Source organism: Gambusia affinis, linkage group LG19 (assembly GCF_019740435.1).
Source record: "Gambusia affinis linkage group LG19, SWU_Gaff_1.0, whole genome shotgun sequence".
NCBI lineage: Eukaryota > Metazoa > Chordata > Actinopteri > Cyprinodontiformes > Poeciliidae > Gambusia > Gambusia affinis.
In genome coordinates, this window is record NC_057886.1 from 12,509,218 (window position 1) to 12,527,272 (window position 18,055).

Below are 18,055 nucleotides of genomic sequence, written 5' to 3' on the forward strand. Positions count from 1 at the left end.
CCCTTTATGATACAGAACAAATTTGTGGCCAGCAAAAGACATTTTTCCGGTCAATTAATTCTCAAGCCCTGGTTCTCTACAGCTGCTCTTCTTGATCCATTCTCTTCATATGTTGTCTTTTTCTAGACTATTGGGGAATATTTATAGTTTTATTTTTTGTAAAAACTTATTACCACCATATATAATTTTCCTTTCTCTTAAGTATTTACTACTTTGTGTTTATGTATTGCATAAGAGCAACTCAAAATCAATCATTGTGCTGCATGAGTGCAGTTGGAAAGTTTTAAACAAAATCCATTTATTTCTTTCCAATACGTGGAAAACTCAAATGAAGAAAGAAAGCAAAATATGTTAGTTATGCACAAAATGTCTTAACAGATTTTACAAAACTGTACTTCAAAACATGACAACCAGAGTTTTAGAACAAACCTTTAGAAAAAGCAGCTTAGTCTGAAGTTCATGATAATAATCTAAATGAGGAACACAGAATACAATGAACTTGTTAATAGAGATTGAAATTGGCGAATATTTTTTTTCGTCAGTGTTCAAATGTTCATTCACATGATCAAATGTTTGATACTTTGGTCACACTTCAAGTACAAATGATACGATAAGAAAAAACTAACCCTTTAATCATCAGCATTATGTGTTTTGGTTCCCTGAAGCACTACAATAAACACATTCCTTCTAAAACTGAGCTGTTATTGTCAGAAAGTAGTTTTTCCACATATGCATTTTATTTTAAATCCTATGTAATTATGAATGAAAGAATGCAAAATAAAAATGCTTTTACTTCATTGACTGATGTGTTAGTATTAATGCATTGAGAGCAAAATTAAAACTCGGATGATAAATATGATGCAAAATACAAACAAACAAATACCAAACAAAAAACCTGAAACAATTCTTAACATAAATGTAGACATTTTGACAGGAGAGGGCACATGAAAAATAAAATCTGGGTTACAATCTCTCCTCCTCCAGGCCAGAAAGCATCAAACATCAGTTAACATGAGGATGACTAAATGTTTAATGCTCCGATTAGTTTAAGTGTGGTCTCAGCTCTTAGTACCACAACATTTGCCCCTAGGATTTTTTTGTAAGAATAAGGAATATTAGATTTCTAGAAATCTAATAAAACAGCTTTATGTCCTTAAAAAAAGGAGACTAGTGATCTGATACGCTTTTCACTGTGTAATATTATTATTTAACAAATTATATAAATATTATGCATAGTTTTTGTAACTAAAAATGGACCTAGAACAGATTTGGACAAAATGTGCGGCTGTAGCTGCATCACTGTCCTGAAACAGGGTGAAGATTTGACCTGTTCAACAGAGATCAGTTCTTAAGCCCAAACTGGAGAAGTGAGCACTATAAAAACTCACACGTATTGCACTGTAAACAGATAAAACTTCACACTCCTGTCACTGAAAGCAGCAAGGACACTTGATGTTCATAAAGAAGCGATGTTGGCAGAGGTTTTGAGCTTAGCGGCTCAGATCCTGACCATCTTCTGTTGAGCGGCGTCAAAACTCCAGTCAGAGAGAAGACGGCGTCATTTCCCTACTGCTGCTTCAGTCCTGGAGTCTCTTCTTCTCTCTCCTTCCTCTGGTTCAGGAGAAAAGGAAACAAATGATCAAATGAAAGTCAAAAGTTAATAAAAGAGGCCACTACTAATAGTTTTTATTCTGGCCGCTTTTCACTGCTGAAGGGTCTGATTTACACTTTTTCATTGTAGGTCTGGCTGCAAGGACGGAGCAAGGAGACCCTCCACTCCAGTTTCTAATCTTTCGCATCTTCTCAGATTTTTCTGCATTTACTTTAGGAGATCTTACTGCAGCATGTTTCTCCATGGGGATAGCACATGCAGTGTTATGTGCAGTGTGAGTTTTCTGCTGGATGGTGTGTGCATGCCTGCAGAAAAGTTCACCTCTGGTCTCATCTGATCAGAACCCTCATGGTTTTTACACGTCTTGGGCCAAAATGCAAACATGACTACTTACAGCTTCCTTTCAACAATTACTTTCTTCACATTCCCAATAAAATAAGGTAAAGTGTCTGGTTAAAATGTTAAAAAGAGGCACTGTACATCTGTATGAGGTTGTTCCCTTTACCTTTGTCACATGAGGGTAAGAACGCTTCAGCAGGTTGGGAATGGTGACAAACACACCGGTAACGATGACCGAGACCACCAGGGAGAAGAGGGCGATGCCGGAGAGCACAGACACCAGAGTCATTCCTCCAACAAACAGCAGAAACACTAAACAGAAGAATTAAAATCAGCTTGAAGCAGAAAAAAAATAAAAAACACACATTGTTGAGTTTGAGACGTGCAACGTACCCTCAAAGAAGACAAATCCCACAACTGACATAACTATCGTAATGAGGGCAAAAAAGAGGAAGAGCCCAACAGGTAGAGCAGCCATGGCGCTGAACAACAGCAGGGCGAGAGCTAAGAAAGGCCGACTGCGGAGGTACTGCCCAGCCTTTGTACTTATCACCTGCGCAATCTGTAGGAGAGGAAACAACACACCTGTAAGCGCCAAGTAAACAGAGAAAACACAATGGATGACAGAAGAATATCAGTCAAATACAGGTGGGACGTTTGGGCTTACCTTGGGATCCTCTTGAAGGCGGTTCATTAAGGTCAGCCATCTTTCTCTGAGCTGCTGAGTCAAGCTGCTGTTGCCACCCTGCATCTCAACACACCTGGGAAAACAAAATCAGTCAGAAAAATCTCTCATAGATTCATAGTTATTAACCTGACTGTGCCTCTGCATTATTGTACAAAACTTTCAATTTACAAGCTACTTTTCTTTATCCGACTGTCCAACAACACCAGCTGCACCTTCTTGAATACACAACTCAAGCTTGATGCAGATGGGGAGACAAAAGTGTAAAAATGTTATTTTGCAATTGAATTATAATTCAAAAAGTAAAACTCTTTTTGAATTACAATTCAAGAAGAGTTGAAGCAGAAAAGGACATTAAGAAAAGGACATTAAGTTTTAAAATTGCTGCCCTGACTTTGGACTTGATAAAAAATAAAAAATAAAAACCACATAAATAAACGTGTTTCAATTTCACGACAGAAATGAATTATTTGCTCCTGTGTATTATTGAAAATGTTTGTTTCTTTCCAGCTTAAATGAGGATCATAAACCTAACTTTATATCTAAGAGAATATCTTTAGAGTTGCTTACAGCTAATTCAGAAATTCCTCACAACAGAGATTTCAAGGTGGCGTATAGTGTTGGATTTTTCAAACGAGTCACTATATAAGACAAATCTTAACTTGATTGAGGTTTACTAATGCATCTTTCGCTCATAATAGGCTACAATAAATTGAGTCAGGTAAGCAATAAACGATATCTCAGGACACTTTATACACCAAAAATATGCAAATTATACCTAGAAAGAGATACCAATTGAACCAATATAATCCGAAAACTTAAACACACTCAAAGTCTAAGGTTTGAATGCAAACATCCAAACGTTTGCAATTAAATTATTAATACCTTAAGAGGAATGAATGAGCTGCGGAGTTGTAAAACGTAAACAAACCTAGGTGGTGAAGTGAAACGTGTTCATGTGCACGTCTGAAACAGAAGAGCCATCACGAGTCCATCCAGCAGGTCTATTACAAATAGATGCTGTCTAAATCTGAATTAGTATCTATGTAATTAAAAATAATACTGAAATGAAGGCTTACGCAATCGGAGAACCTTTACTGACACGTATACTGTCAGAAACAGACCTAAACTTAATGTTTCTGGAGTCACGACGAAGTTCTGCTGGATCCACATACCTGGATAAAGCGCTCACAGTGACCCTGCTTTGACCTTCAGCTCCTCGCTGCTCTCAGCATAAAACACCAAATCCTGGAGCTTCCCACCGCTCTTACAAACCATGGCGAGGAACACACCCTTTAAATACAAACACTCCTCTTTGTTTCCTCCCCCATCTTCCTCCTCCGGATTCTTCATGCTGCGGCTGCTGGAGCTCCCTGCTGCCCTCTGCTGTTGATTAAAAATACTTTTCAACAAGACATTAATTAATTATTTGAAATCCGATTGAGAATATTTAATTTGACATTAAACAGCTAAACCGACAGGCTAGAATGTTTACCAAGATGTCGGGTATATATTTCAAATTATTATTATTACTATTATTTTTTTAAAGGCACAATTTACCATAAACTGGTTTGCCCCGCCCAGTGTTTAATGCTCTACTGCCACCTTGTGGTTATTTTGAGCTCATATTTTCATCAACGAGACCTACAAACCTACAATACAATAATTTCATATTATTGATAATTAAGAATTGTTTTGCTTTTTCTTTCCCATCGAAGAAAATGTTTAATTAGAAACAAAGAAATTACTGCAGCTCAAGTGCCAGAAACAGATGACAAGCATAGCAAATATTCTATTTAAACATTTTTACAATATCTTCACTCTGGAAACTTTTGCATATATTTTACTTTTAGTATCAGGAAGATTCCGGGATGATACAGAAAAGTTGCACATTTTTAAAATGAAATGAAATTGAATAGAATTTTAATTAGGATACATGAGCATACCAAAAGTCAGACCATTTCCCCCCCCCCCAGCTATTTCTATAAATTAATACATTTAATCTATGCATTTATTTTGGCAACACTTGTGGACTGCAGATAATTTTGAAGTAAGAATTATGACAAAAAATGAATGTTGATTCAAAATTAAATAATCTGATGATCTTTTTATTTAATAAAAACAAACCAACCCTTCCAAATCAGCCAAATTTGTTCTGAAGATTATTTAAATTTAAGGTATAATTAAGAAAAACAATTGTGAAATTAATAAATTTACAATGAAGTGGGATTTTTGCATGATAATAATGTTTAACAGTTGAAAAATGAACAATATAATAACCATGAAAGTCGAATATTGGACCATTTAAATACACAATGGCAATTAAAAACACACCATCCTGTACCTGCAGAAAGGGCCGCATTTAGATATGAAGTGTTTTTCAATAATCCTGACCCAAACAGGAACTCGTTGCTGTACAATGTTCCCACTGTTAACGGCCTGTAAATTGCACAATTATTTATTTGCCCGATATTATTAATCAGAGCACAGACAGGCTACCAATTAAGCAAATGGTTTTTTGGGGGATAATTGTTACGTCCCAATCTTTCCCTTTGGATCATCACACATTTGTAATTAGTACTCGTTTCTAATAAAATTTATTCACAGAATTTTCTGATTATGCGAATTGTGGGCGTGGCTTCTGTCAATGTTCCGTCAGCAAGAACGCAAAGAAACAACCCGTCAACTTTATTCTATCGCTTATGACAGAATGACATTCCATTTTCTCTTCAACACTTGCTTCAGAAGAGCCAACTTAAGACTTGCATTTTGCTTTTGACATTCAACCTAGAGATAGCGAAATTAAAGAATATCATGGAAGAAGAGATAAAGCTCAATCTCAAACTTGAGAAATATGTGGTTCTTCAAGGTAAGCTGTCAGTGTACCACACTGAAGGGTTCCTGGGTGAGGGCTCCTATGGGACAGTGGTCAAATGCACCAAGCTTGACAATGAAGAGCTTGTGGCTGTGAAGGTTTTGCGTAAAGACTGCTTCAAAGAAGGAAAAAAAGAGGCAAAAATACTGAGGAAAATCCTACAACTCGACCCTGAGAAAAACAACTTGCTGAAGTTCATTGAAAGCTTCAAATATAAAGGCTACCTCTGTTTGGCCTTTGAAATTCTGGATGTGAGTGTCTTTGACTTTATAAAGAGCAGAGGTTTTGTACCACTCAGTCTTTCTGAAATCAGAGTAATTGCTCAACAGTTGCTTGAAGCTTTGAATGCTTTGAAAAGCGCCGGTCTGGTTCATGCTGACATTAAGCCAGACAACATCATGTTTGTCAACCATAGGTCACAGCCTTTGAAAGTTAAGTTGATTGACTTTGGGTTGGCTGTGAAAGTGTCCAAATTGTGGTTTGTGGGCACTGTTCAAGCCATCGGTTACCGGGCCCCTGAAGTCATCTTGGGTCTAAAAATGGACGAAAGTGTCGACATGTGGTCTTTGGGTTGCAGTTTGGCCTACATGTACCTTGGTTACAACCTCTATCCAACACACTGTGTATATGAGGTCATTAGGGCTATCGTCCAGATTCATGGTCAACCCCCAGATGATGTGTTGAAAGATGGCATGGATGTGCAACACTTCTTCACTAAACTCACTGACTCTTCTCACTGTAAGTTCAGACTGAATACGCCAGCTGAATATACAAACGCAACAGGGTATGGAACGCAATTTAAAAGTGGCATTTACAACCGCCTACGCAGCCTTAATGACCTGCTGAAGACCCGCCCAAGGCCTGTGAACCCAATGGAGCGTGAAGATTCCCTTGGGTTTATTAGCCTGCTAAAAAAAATGCTGGTGGTAGATCCAGATGCCCGGATCACCCCAGGAGACGCTCTCGGTCATCGTTTCATAACTCTGAAATATTTCTCAGGTGAGAGAAATAACTCCTATGGAGCATCAGCTTCGAAAATGGTGACTGACTGCAGAATTCATGAGTTTGCAGTAAGCCATTATGTTTCTTCAAGCGAAGAAGCTGGAATAACAATGGAAGATGCAGCCGAAAGACTGTCAGGTGAGGCTAGAGATTCTGTTCTCATAATTAATACAAAAATCCCATCATCAAACATTACAAACACTTTATTCAAAGATTTCAAACCCTCTTTTTCAGATAAAGAACAGCCAAGAAGGGTCTTAATGAAAGTAAGACCCTGTTTTAAAGCTCAGCAAGAAGGTACGGACCAGACAGACACTGCAGCCGATGGAAGAAATGATGAACCCTCAGGTGAAACATTTTAGCACTTAAAACAAATATATAAATGTACTGAATTATAAACGTATTTGACAACTCTGCACCGGTACAGCATACTTAATAACACCAATAGACTAATAATAACAAAACAATAGGTTGACTATCTTGGTCAACTATGTAAAAATAAACTGCGAAAAACCTTCTTTCAAATGGTTTAGAAAGTGTAATTAGAAATTCTAAGTATAATGTAAAATGAATAATAAAGCATAAACACATAGAATTAGACTTGGACATAGAAGACATAGAATTAGAATAGATCTGCCCTTACGGATTGGGCACATTGACCTGAGTCAAGTTGCCAGCCCCCCACCTTCTTAAAATCAGACAAAATAGGTATCAATTGTTTATGCTACATTTGTGCGGATTTGCGCAGAAAATATTTTTGTTTGTGCCGCTATCATTTTAAAGATATTAAGAAATGTTTCCAGAGGTCATAAAAGGTCAATCAGCCCCCCAACCTTCTTCAAATCAGACAAAACATTTGTCAATCAAGTCAACTACGCTTGTACTGGTTAGTGCATCAACAACTTTGTTTGTGCTCCTTTGACTTTGAAGATATTAATGAAAGTTTAAACTTTCATTAATATCTTCAATGATTGAAACTTTCATTGTAATTAGTACAAAAATCTATGAAACTTTCATTCATTAATTAATGAAAGTTTAAACTTTCATTAATATCTTCAAAGTCAAAGGAGCACAAACAAGAATATTGCTGCACAAATTAGCAAAAACATACTTGAATTGATTGACACCAATTTGAAGAAGGTTGTGGGGCGGGGGGTATTTGACCATTTATGACTTGTGGAAAAATTTCTTAATATCTTTAAAATGATAGTGGCACAAATGGAAATATTTGCTGCACATACCAGCACAAATATAACAAAAACATTTGACACCAATTTAGTCTGATTTGAAGAAGGAGGGGGGCAACTTCACTCAGGTGGCACATTGTCACAACACAAAATCTAGAAGATTTTTTTCAATGTCAGGATCAATACAGATATTATTACCGGGTAAGTGCATCTCTACCTAAAACCGCTGAGAATATATACATCTGAAACACGAAAGTCACTTCCAGTACAGATGATAAACCTTTTTATTTTCCAGAAAAGGAGCAGATGGGGAGGACCTTCATCAAAGTGAAGCCTTATTTTTATGCTAACCAAGAATCAGCTGAAACTATCGTCAAAGCTTCAGGCAAGAGTAAATTTACACCCCCAGGTGAGACCTTATCTCCAAAGCCCTGGAGTATTTTTTTTTCCCTTCTGCTTCAAGTTTTAAAACAACTTCCTGCATTTCATTTGATCCAGCCTTTGGACACAGAAGTAGGCAGAAGAGGTCAGAGTCAAAAGCCTCTGGAAAAGTTCTGAAAAATATAGAGTGGAAAGAAAGGACCATTATCAAAGTAAAGCCATATTCTGTTGCTGACCAAGAGAGAAAAGACAGAGCTGACACGGAAGATGCTTCATCAGAAAAAGCTAAGTTCACCAATACTGAAACTTCCAAGAAATGCTCTGCTACAGAGAGAGAAGCCATTTTCTGCATAGAACGTAACACTCCTCATTTTGTGGAAGTTAAAGCTCGCAAGACATCAGCAAAGAAGACCTGGAACTTCTTCTCTTGGCTGATCAAATTCATCTCATGCAACAAAAAATGTGAATGAAACTCCACAGAACTTCACAGCCTCCACATACAGGACCTGGGTTTTGCCTAAAGACTCCAAAGATCAAGAATTGTGTATCTCTGAGCATAATAAACCCTCTTAATTCCATTAAAAGTAGAAACAAAGATGTTGTCCTTGTGTTACCTTTATCACAGCTGGTACATAAGTAAAGGTTGAATATGTTGTGTCTTTTCAACATGTGAGTTTCTGATCATGTAATAGAGGTGTGCAATGCTGCATATTTTGGTATTGATCCAAAACCAACACCAATACTTTTTATTTAGGTTTGACCATATTAAACTTCTGACCCTTAGGTGTTTTTGTAGTTTTTCCCTTGAATTATTTTAGCTCAAACATAAGACAGAATTTTAACAAAATTTATTGGTTCCTGGGGAACAATTTATTGGTTCAAGTTGCATCACATCAATGATAACTGGAACATAAATCAATCCTCTGGTTTACAACTTTTTAAGTTTTTTTATTTTGCCACTCTAATATTTTTTATTTGTTTTTCTGTGTTGTATTTTTATCACGTAAAACACTTTGAAGTACCTCGTTGCTGAAATGTGATGTACACAAAAATCTGACTTGACATTTCTATTTAACTGAATATACTGCCTGATTGTCTGATGGTATGCCTCCCTCTTGTGGCTAGTTTTGGAACCTGCAACAATACATGACGTTAGTCCAGTTGTTTTAGTTCAATCTTCTCACTGTCTTGTACTCTTTGGTAATCGGTGTGATTATCGTATTGTTTTACAATCAGAATAAAGCAAAACAAACACAAAAGTTGAGAATATTTTAAAAGTTTTTATTTAGTGTCTTTTGAATTTTCCATGCACTCTGTAAATTATTTACAACTTGATCACTACTTGTTGAACCAAATATGTTGTTTTCCATGAAACAATGCTGGGATGCACCCCGTCTGTTTTTTAATTGTGCTAAAAAACACCCATTAATGGTCACATTGACAAACTATAGGATTGTTTGTGTGTGTACTACTGAAGGCATATTGTACATTTTTCCTTTATGTAATAAAGAAAATAAATCAATTATAAATGACATTATCTTCCTTGAAAGAGAAGCACATAATGTGTAAAATGCCTTAGGTTATATGTGAGGCAATATGTAGTTTCTGTGGAAAGTTTTTCATGAGGGAAATCAAAGCAGTTCTACAGGAAATTGAGAAACAGGGCTCCATTTTCACTTTGCAGTCATCAGGCTGAAACGATCGTAGGAAAAAAATTGTAGAGCTGCCCTCATAAGATAACAGAGACATTTCACTACGAAGACCGTGGCTGATGAGAATCTCCAGGGACTGAACTGCGTCATGACCACTCATTACCACTTCAATCAAAGAAAGGAATTACTCCTAAATTAAGCCGAGCCCTTTGAGTTTACAGCATTAAATGTGTGCTGGTACATACCTGTAAGATCTGCGTGAGTGAAGGGGCAGTGTGATTGGTTTTGAATCACACCAATCACACCATGAGGGTCCTGCAATGACAACTTATTTGGAACCTTTACAGATGCTGGCCTTTCTAATTAATCACAGTGTTTTGTATTGAGTAGGGGAGGGGAGTTTTTGGAGAGAGAGAAATAGGAGTGAGCAGGCATCCATCCCCCCAGGCTGTTAAACACTGTGAACTCAGTGAACCAATACTGCAGGAGTTACAGAAGTGAGGGCTGTGCAAATGTGTATGCAGTCGCCAATTATTACTTTCAATATTTCTGCTGCTGTCGCCTTGACTTTCACAGTATTACTTTTATGGCTTTTTCTTTTTACATAGCGCAACTTTTCGAGAATCTGTACTGACTCTCTTATTGCCATTGGTACTTCAATAGAGAGAGATACGGCAGAGCACTTCAAAGGACATTTAAAAATATTTGTTCACAATATGTTTTTCAGTTAGAGTAAGTGGTTGCATGGAGGCTGAATCAAAGCAAAAGAAACTAAGTGAACTAAAAGTGTTAAATCCTTAATTGTCTTGTGAATCTTTTGGACTTTCCAGCCCCAAACCAGAGGACCTTTCAATTGTAACTTTTAAGCAAATATACATGTTAATGAAAACAAAAAAGACTGCAGAAAATATGTTTGCTTGATATTGATGATATGAATAAACGGGAGCGTTTACTTGCATAACTTCAAGATTTTTTCTAATACTTGATATAGAAAGTAGTATTGATCTACTATAGTTTCATCTTGAACATCTTTGTGTTATTGTTTTACATTTTCTGTGCAGGTTAAGGTGCAACTTTCTATGCTTTTGAAATTAAGACACTAAATTATTTTCTAATACTAAAAAGATGAACTATCATACATATGCCTATTTTGTGTTGCTCTGTTCAAAAGTTGCATTGCCATATCAAATTGACTATGTATCTTCAACCACAGCATGTCAAATTTAAGATAACCCTTGTGAATGTCAATGGGAAATGTGCACATCAGTCTAAAGGTGAATGGTGTAAAAAATTCAAGAAGAAATCAGGTAAAACAATAAAAAGTCTAAGAATACCTTCTTATACTGACACATATAGATGTGTAATTGGCAGAATTTAAACACGGCATGCAGTACAATTGAAACATGGATGCTTGCCCCTTTAATTTTTTAACATTTTGTCAAGTTACAAATACGAACTCAAATACTTTTTATTTGGATTTAACTCGTGCATCTGAATTTCTTGCCCGTTACACTGTAGAACCACATTTCACAGCATTTATAGCTTCAAGTCTTTTGGGTATGTCTAAATCAAACATTTTTGCTTATTCTTCTACAGGTTGGAGAGAGAATATAAATTTCAAGTTCTAACACAGATTCTCAATTGGGTTTAGGTCTGAACTTTGACTAGGCCATTTTGACACATGGATCTAAATTATTCCGCTGTAGCTCTGATTATATGTTTCAAGCTTGAAGGTAACCCTCCACCCCAATTTAAAGTCTAGAACTATTTGAAATCCACTTAAGTTCAGAACAGCCACAAATATTGAAGTTTGTTTTTCAACAAAATTAGTGCTTTTCCAAAGGAATCTGGTGATTTATTCTGTCAGATGTTACACTTGTCGAGCAACGAACACTGTTGTTGTTGTTGGGATTAATGAAAACTGAAAATATTCAATGATTCCTACAAAGAAATGTATTCAACTGTCTGGAAGCAAATTGAGTGTGTGATATATCTGCTAGCTTGCGTTGCCCTGCTCAACAGATTGCAACCAAAACATGATGGATGGGCTGTCAGCAAATTCCAATTTGCATCCCGTGATTGTAAAACTTAATTACTGCCTGGAGGAGAGGCAACGAGGAGCTGGAAATCTCCTGCAATGGCCAATCATAACCAGTTCACATGCAACCTTATGTGTGGTTTCCAGACATGCATCCCACTGACGTCTGTCCCTCGCTGACACTCTGCAGTCAAAGCTTTCTGTGCTTAATGATAAAAATTAGGGCAACCTGGTGCCTTTTCTTCTCCTCTTTGTGCGTCACACTTGATACCCAAACCTCTCCATCTCACTGTCTGTTCATACCTCTTAGCTCTGCCTCTTTGCAAGTGCTCACTTTGTTCATCTCTCTTTGTAGTTGCAAAACGGTGTTCAGTTGACAGCTGGCCCCACAAGAAAAAAACGATCTCCTTCAGAGTCATCCCAGGACAGCTTTTACTGACAGTCGTGGAGGTGAGTTTGTGAGATGACAGGGGATGATTTTGGTACCTGTATTCTGACTGGGGAGAGTAAATGGCTTAAAGGAAACTCTCTGGAGAGTGATAAAAGGCACTTTAGGATGCGGTCAAAGACTTAATCAGCACCAGAATGAATGAATAGATTACTTTTCAAAAGCATTTTTGTATTACTTGAACTTTATATATTCTCGTATCATATGCAGTCATATTTTCATGTGTTTTTGTGTGATTGTGTTTGACATACCAAGCATAATCAAATATTTATATTCATATATATATATTTATTATTTTTGGAGAATTCAGGATTCACTTTGATGGTCAAGATTTCTTTATTGTTATTTTTTTTGTCGAAAATATCTAATGCTGCAATAAAAGGGTAAAACATCGAAGGGGTTGGATACTTTTAAAGGAACTGTAAATATTAAATAGAGACCACATGGATGTAGTTTAATCTCAGTGTAAATCAAGTTGTTCTGCGAAGGTCTCAGGTTTGTCAGAGGACATTGATGAACAAACAGCATCACGAAGGCCAAGGACTCTGCAGACAGGTCAGGGAGAAGGTTGTAGATCTGCGTAAAGAAGGATGAGGTTATAAACAATACCCCAAGCTTTGAGCATCTGACAAACGACTGTTCTATCCATCTCCAAGAAAATGTTTTAATACGGTACAGATGCAAATATACCAAGGAATGGTTGTCTATGTAAACGAACAAGTTATGAAAAGAGAGCATTAATCAGAGAGGCAGACAAGAAGCACATAGTAGCTCTGGAGGGCCTGCGCTGATCCATATCTCAGGTGGAAGAATTTACAGACAGGATAATTAGTTGTGAACTCCATTGCTACTCCTCCTTTTTTGGAGGAGAGGCAAGATAAAAGCCGTTAGAAATCTTTTTGCGACAAGTCATGTAAGGACATAAGTAGATAAATGTGTTAGGAGATGAAGATACATAAAATATAGAAGCTGGTCTGGGAAGATGAATAGAGTTAAATAGAGGGCAATCCTAGAAGAAAATATGCTGGAGGCTGCAAAGACCTTGAGACTGCATGGAGGTTTATGTACTCGCGGGAACATAAACCGCTGTAATTGCAGTAAAATGTGGTTCAATAAAATGGGGATGAGTTCAAATGGATGTTGCAATTTTGAGGTGATGTGTGATTGTTAAACAACCTTCAAAATAATTTAGCATTTTTGTTAAACTCACAGTCATGTTCTTTGTGTTGATTTGTCACATAAAAGCTGAATGAAGGGGTGTGAGTACTTTCCTGTATTTTGCTGCAGAGGAGGAACTTCATTTACTGCTTTAAATAATGAATACACAGTTTTGTGATTTAAGAGTTAAGGGGAGGAACTATGGAGTATGATAAAATCTACTCTAAAGCTCAGCATCACCCTAAATCCATTTTTGTGTTATTAATTTGATCTTCATGTATATTTCATGAGCAATTTCCTTCTGCAGGAGCTCTTATGGTGTGCTATGCCATTTCCTTTCCAAGCATGCTCATCTGATACAGTCAGAGAAACACTTGTTAGACGCTGTGTTGAGCCAGCAGGTAATTCTTATAGTGAGAAAATCACCCAGCATCAATGACAGCAAGATGATCAGGAAATAGGATTTTATTCCCTGTGGAAATTATAGACTGACATCCAAGTGGCATCAATCTCTTTATGAACTCCTTTCCAATTAAACAGCCTTCTGCATGTATGCTTTGGGTTGCCTGTTTTCTTCCATCAGCAATCTGCGAGTCTCTTTTGCTCAACCATCCTGTTCATCAAGTTTTTTAATTAAATTTGCAATATTTAATCAGTGTTTTTCACATTAAATTACAACGAGTCAACACTGCCAGTGCATCCCGTCCAAAAACACTTTCATCAGTTACAAATTCGACAAGAGCTGTTTGAATTACAAAGCATGAGGGGGAAACCTCAAAAAGCCTGGTCATCGGGTTTAAAAAATAAAAAAATAAAAGAGGCCGAAGCCGATCAGCAAATCTTGTTGCCGGGTGTTGTTTCCAAGCTTCGTCACATTTGCAGTTTGTCTCTGAGCGTCTGGGTCTTTGATGAATCGCTGTCGCTGCCTTGTGTTCTTCCATTCTGATTTACTGCTTGAATTATGATTAAAGGGGGAGATGTTTGAAAGTCGCTGCAGGATGAGAAGCCAAACTTTGAAACATAAAGAGGGAAGAATTAAAGGTGAAAGCGGGTGTGCAGGGGTGATGTGGCCCTTATTCGCTGGGCCTTTTGTGTTTTACTACAATAAGGAGAACAATGATGGATCACAGTAAAGAGAGGGGAATGGATGGGGTGTCAACATCCAGTAGTTCCCGTCACTTCATAACTCCCCCAGGAAGGCCTGGATGCTTCTGCGGCCATGAATCACACCGTTACTGTTTGACCTCCAGACTCACGCAATAAACCTTGACTTGATTGTTTTGAACCAACAGGCAAAAGGATTACAGCAGATCTGTGTCTTCTGTGTGGATTCGAAAAAGATTATTTCTTTGTAGTTTGTAGAGTAAAATACACATATTTACACACACTGTAGATAGACATGTTTTTCACTGTCTTAGATTAAAATAAAATTAAACTTTTCTTGTTCCAAGTCAGTTAGGAAAATTTAGAAGCTATGCAGCAACTGAGTCAGATTTGCAGGCCGTCTTGCTCATATACAAATTTTTATCTATTTCCACATATTTCTTATAGGGTGTAAAGCTTGACATTACTACAATTAAGCCAGTTCATAAAAAAAGATAGTATTATGCTCAGGACTCTAGTTTACTTGGAAGACGCTTTGGGGCCGAAACTTGAAGCATCTTGCAATGTTGCCTTAGTATTTTCACATAATAATGTGATACCAAAAACATGATGCTGCCACCTCTTTACTTATCAGTTGGGTTGACATTATCAGATTTGCAAGGTCTTCCCTTTTTCCACAAATGTCATGATGGTCATTATAGACAAATTAAGTCTTTTCTTATGAAAATGCAAACTGTATTCTGGCATTTTATATTGTTTTAGGATCAATGGCATCTTTATTGCCGAGTGGTATTTCAGCACATATTGGTATAGCAACTTCAGAAGGTCTTTTGTTTCCACTGATGCCCATATTTTGTTGTGAAATGTAAAAATATGCTCTTAACCAGGGCACACAGCCTATTTCCTTTCTGAATGACATGATGGTTGGACATTCTGGTTATGTTACACAGAATTGGTTAAACAATTGAAGTTTCAGGTACCTGAAAATTTCAACCAACGATGAATAAGACTTCTGAAGGTTCATCATTTGTCTCCTGGAAACTTGGCTGATTTGTTTTGCTTTTTGTATAATGTCAAACAAGATAACAGTGTGTTGGAGGGTTTAGGATATCTCCAAGTGGCTGTTTTCAAGTATAAAATCAGGAAACTTAATGACCAGAATCAGAACGTTTACAAAACCTACATTTTTAAAAGTGTTTTAAGGCATGGTAATTGTGATGGATGTAACTTTTTCAGTTTAAACAAATTAATAAAAAATATCTAAAAAGATCATGTCCCGAGCATTCAGCAAATAAAAATATTTTGAATCGTCTTAGCTGGACATTAATTCTTAATCTGATTTAATGCCAGAAAAAAAGAAAAAAGATGGAGTTTCTTTTTATGCTGCGTATCCATGTGTCTGGTTTCAACTGTGCTATATGACAAATAAATCAACCCACCAAGCTGCAGAGCTTCGTTGATTTCCAGTGTTCAAACAAATGATGCAAACAGGCTGTTCAGGTGCAAATGCTTATCATCATGTGTCTCATCTTCACAGGTGATCCTTTGTTTCTGCTTAGACTTGCAGTGTGTTTGATGCTCAGACCAGTTCGAATGAAGAGCCACTCCAACATCAAGGTGATGTGGTTTGGCCGGATGAAAGGAGAGGGAACTGTGTCGCTTGTAATACGCTAAACAGGCCGGCTTTCACGGCCAAAAGCAGGGCAGCTGCAATAGGGATCTGCGTTGCATGAAAAGGAGGATTAGCATGGATGCATTATTCTCCACCGCGGTAAAACCAGAGTCATATGAAACTTTACTGTAAATGAGAGCGATGCACCAAGCTTGTTTGTAGACACAAAACACAAGCATCAGGTCAACCCTCCGGCGAGGGTAGATTAACAAAATAAACACACGCAATTTTGCAGGTTTTATTTATTAGTAGTTGGATTATAGTCTACAATAGCTTGACACGTCGCTAAACACATTGGAGCGGTTTGAGTTCCCTGAATGATGCCAGGGGCGATGTTTTCCCAGGCTTTGAGCCCTGGAGGTGTCTCCAGTTGCAAACTGGCCTCAAGAGAGGAGTCAGGTGAGGCGGGATTCAAAGACCATGGCGGCAGATGATTACATGGATAGATGAACATATGAACAGGCAGACAACCAGGACCCGTTGAATCCGAAAATTTTGACATTTGTGAATTATTATATTTTATTTTGGATATGATAATGAAAACATCTTTTTCAACTTTGGGAATGACAGTGATGTACAACACATAATTCTGCCTTTCTATCTGGTCTGAAAGATCTCAAACATTTTTAAGCTATGTGAAATTTTTAAGTTACGTGGAAAAAATTAGATAAATAGAATAAACAGCCAAATCTTTGACAACTGTCATAGCGCTTTCTGTGTACCATGCTAATGCCATGCTACATCATTGCCATGCTTACTTTTACTCTTCTTATGATTAAAAGATGCATGCAGGGCTACAATTCTTATTATACGTCATATGTACATGTTATACATATGTACAGAATGTACAAAATGTTTTAGTTATGTTTGTTTTTGCAACAGATTTACCTCCAGCAGTGCATGCAATAAGTAAAGAGGTCTGGTCATGTGACCATTCACTTAAATTAATACTGCTTAGAGTAGGCAACCTTTTATTTTATTTCTAAATTTAAATTAGCTGCCCAAAGCCAAAACAACACTTCTGGAGCTTCCAAAGGTTAAAAAATGTTTTGCAACAATTGTTGCCGGTGGAATTGAGTGGGTTTTCAGAGAGATCTACAATGATTTCTCTGAAAGAGGTTGACGTTGAGGGACACGTTTTGGCCTAGGAGTACTTAAAAGAATAATCTGAGTAAATGTAACCAGTTTCTGTCTATCTCAGATCATACATTAGGGATCTGATGGTTCAACCTATTCCCAACAGAGCACTTTGTTGTCAGACTGCAGGTTTACTGGTGATTTCTAAAGCTTTCAGAAGGAGAATGGGGGAGGGAGGGCAGATCTTTCAGTCTTCAGTCTCCTTTCCTGTGGAATCAGCTTCCAGTTTTAGTCAATGAGGCAGACACCTCTACATTTCAGACTAGCCTTATAGTTACAGTGGCTTGGCTAATCTGAATGTAGCTACTAGGCTGCTACAAGCTAAGGTTGCTTGAGGACACCCTGGAACCATTAATGGGAACATTAAAACAATCTCTATAACAGTTTGGTTTTGTCTGTAAGGGCCCTTCAATTGAGAATAACATGACTCTTTCCGGTTTCTGACATAATCACTTACTTTATTTCTTTCCCCAGTGAATTGTTCATGAAGCTGCCTGGAACGATATAGCATGTTTTGCCTGAGTCACTTCCTCGCTGAAAGCAGAATGAAGCTCTCTGAAGAGAAACATTACCCCAGATTGTCATTTTGTCGCCCTCAAAGCGTAATTTCCCACCTGCGGCAGGCACAGTGAGAGGGAGGGCTCAGGTGTGACATGCAGTGACTGTAATTTTGCAGATTACTGATGTGGATGATGTGCAAGGGACTGTCTCAGAAATCTGTTTCAATATTTCTGCAACTTTCAGTAGGAAAGGAAGCATGAGTCA

At 37.4% G+C, this 18,055-nt stretch overlaps 2 protein-coding genes across 4 annotated transcripts; one reads left to right on the top strand and one right to left on the bottom strand.

Moving 5' to 3' along the window:
- Positions 1–276: 276 nt before the first annotated feature.
- Positions 277–4,030, bottom strand: LOC122821602 (lipid droplet assembly factor 1-like). 3 transcript variants are annotated; one of them, XM_044099674.1, is made up of 5 exons: positions 3,812–4,030; positions 2,619–2,712; positions 2,345–2,513; positions 2,118–2,263; positions 277–1,611 (listed from the first exon to the last, which is right to left on the bottom strand). In XM_044099674.1, exons 2-5 carry the CDS (start codon positions 2,700–2,702, stop codon positions 1,567–1,569), a joined length of 444 nt encoding a protein of 147 aa, XP_043955609.1. In that variant the 5' UTR covers positions 2,703–2,712; positions 3,812–4,030; the 3' UTR covers positions 277–1,566. The 3 variants fall into 3 exon arrangements, with proteins under 3 accessions (XP_043955609.1, XP_043955610.1, XP_043955608.1); XM_044099675.1 differs by having other exon boundaries at positions 3,925–3,989; XM_044099673.1 differs by lacking the exon at positions 3,812–4,030 and adding an exon at positions 3,568–3,742.
- A 1,318-nt stretch (positions 4,031–5,348) lies between these two features.
- Positions 5,349–8,555, top strand: LOC122821760 (homeodomain-interacting protein kinase 3-like). The gene is made up of 4 exons (XM_044099953.1): positions 5,349–6,651; positions 6,748–6,861; positions 7,996–8,109; positions 8,199–8,555. The coding sequence occupies exons 1-4, from the start codon at positions 5,451–5,453 to the stop codon at positions 8,549–8,551; spliced, it is 1,782 nt and encodes a 593-aa protein (XP_043955888.1). The 5' UTR covers positions 5,349–5,450; the 3' UTR covers positions 8,552–8,555.
- Positions 8,556–18,055: the final 9,500 nt, after the last annotated feature.

Coding starts and splice junctions, on each gene's coding strand:
- LOC122821602 (XM_044099675.1), bottom strand. CDS start 3,989: ATGAAGAATCCGGAGGAGGAAGATGGGGGAGGAAACAAAGAGGAGTGT. Junction 2,264..2,344: donor GGGATTTGTCTTCTTTGAGG/GTACGTTGCACG, acceptor TCTTCTGTTTAG/TGTTTCTGCTGTTTGTTGGA. Junction 1,612..2,117: donor CTTACCCTCATGTGACAAAG/GTAAAGGGAACA, acceptor CTCCTGAACCAG/AGGAAGGAGAGAGAAGAAGA.
- LOC122821760 (XM_044099953.1), top strand. CDS start 5,451: ATGGAAGAAGAGATAAAGCTCAATCTCAAACTTGAGAAATATGTGGTT. Junction 6,652..6,747: donor TGCAGCCGAAAGACTGTCAG/GTGAGGCTAGAG, acceptor CCTCTTTTTCAG/ATAAAGAACAGCCAAGAAGG. Junction 6,862..7,995: donor AAGAAATGATGAACCCTCAG/GTGAAACATTTT, acceptor TTTATTTTCCAG/AAAAGGAGCAGATGGGGAGG.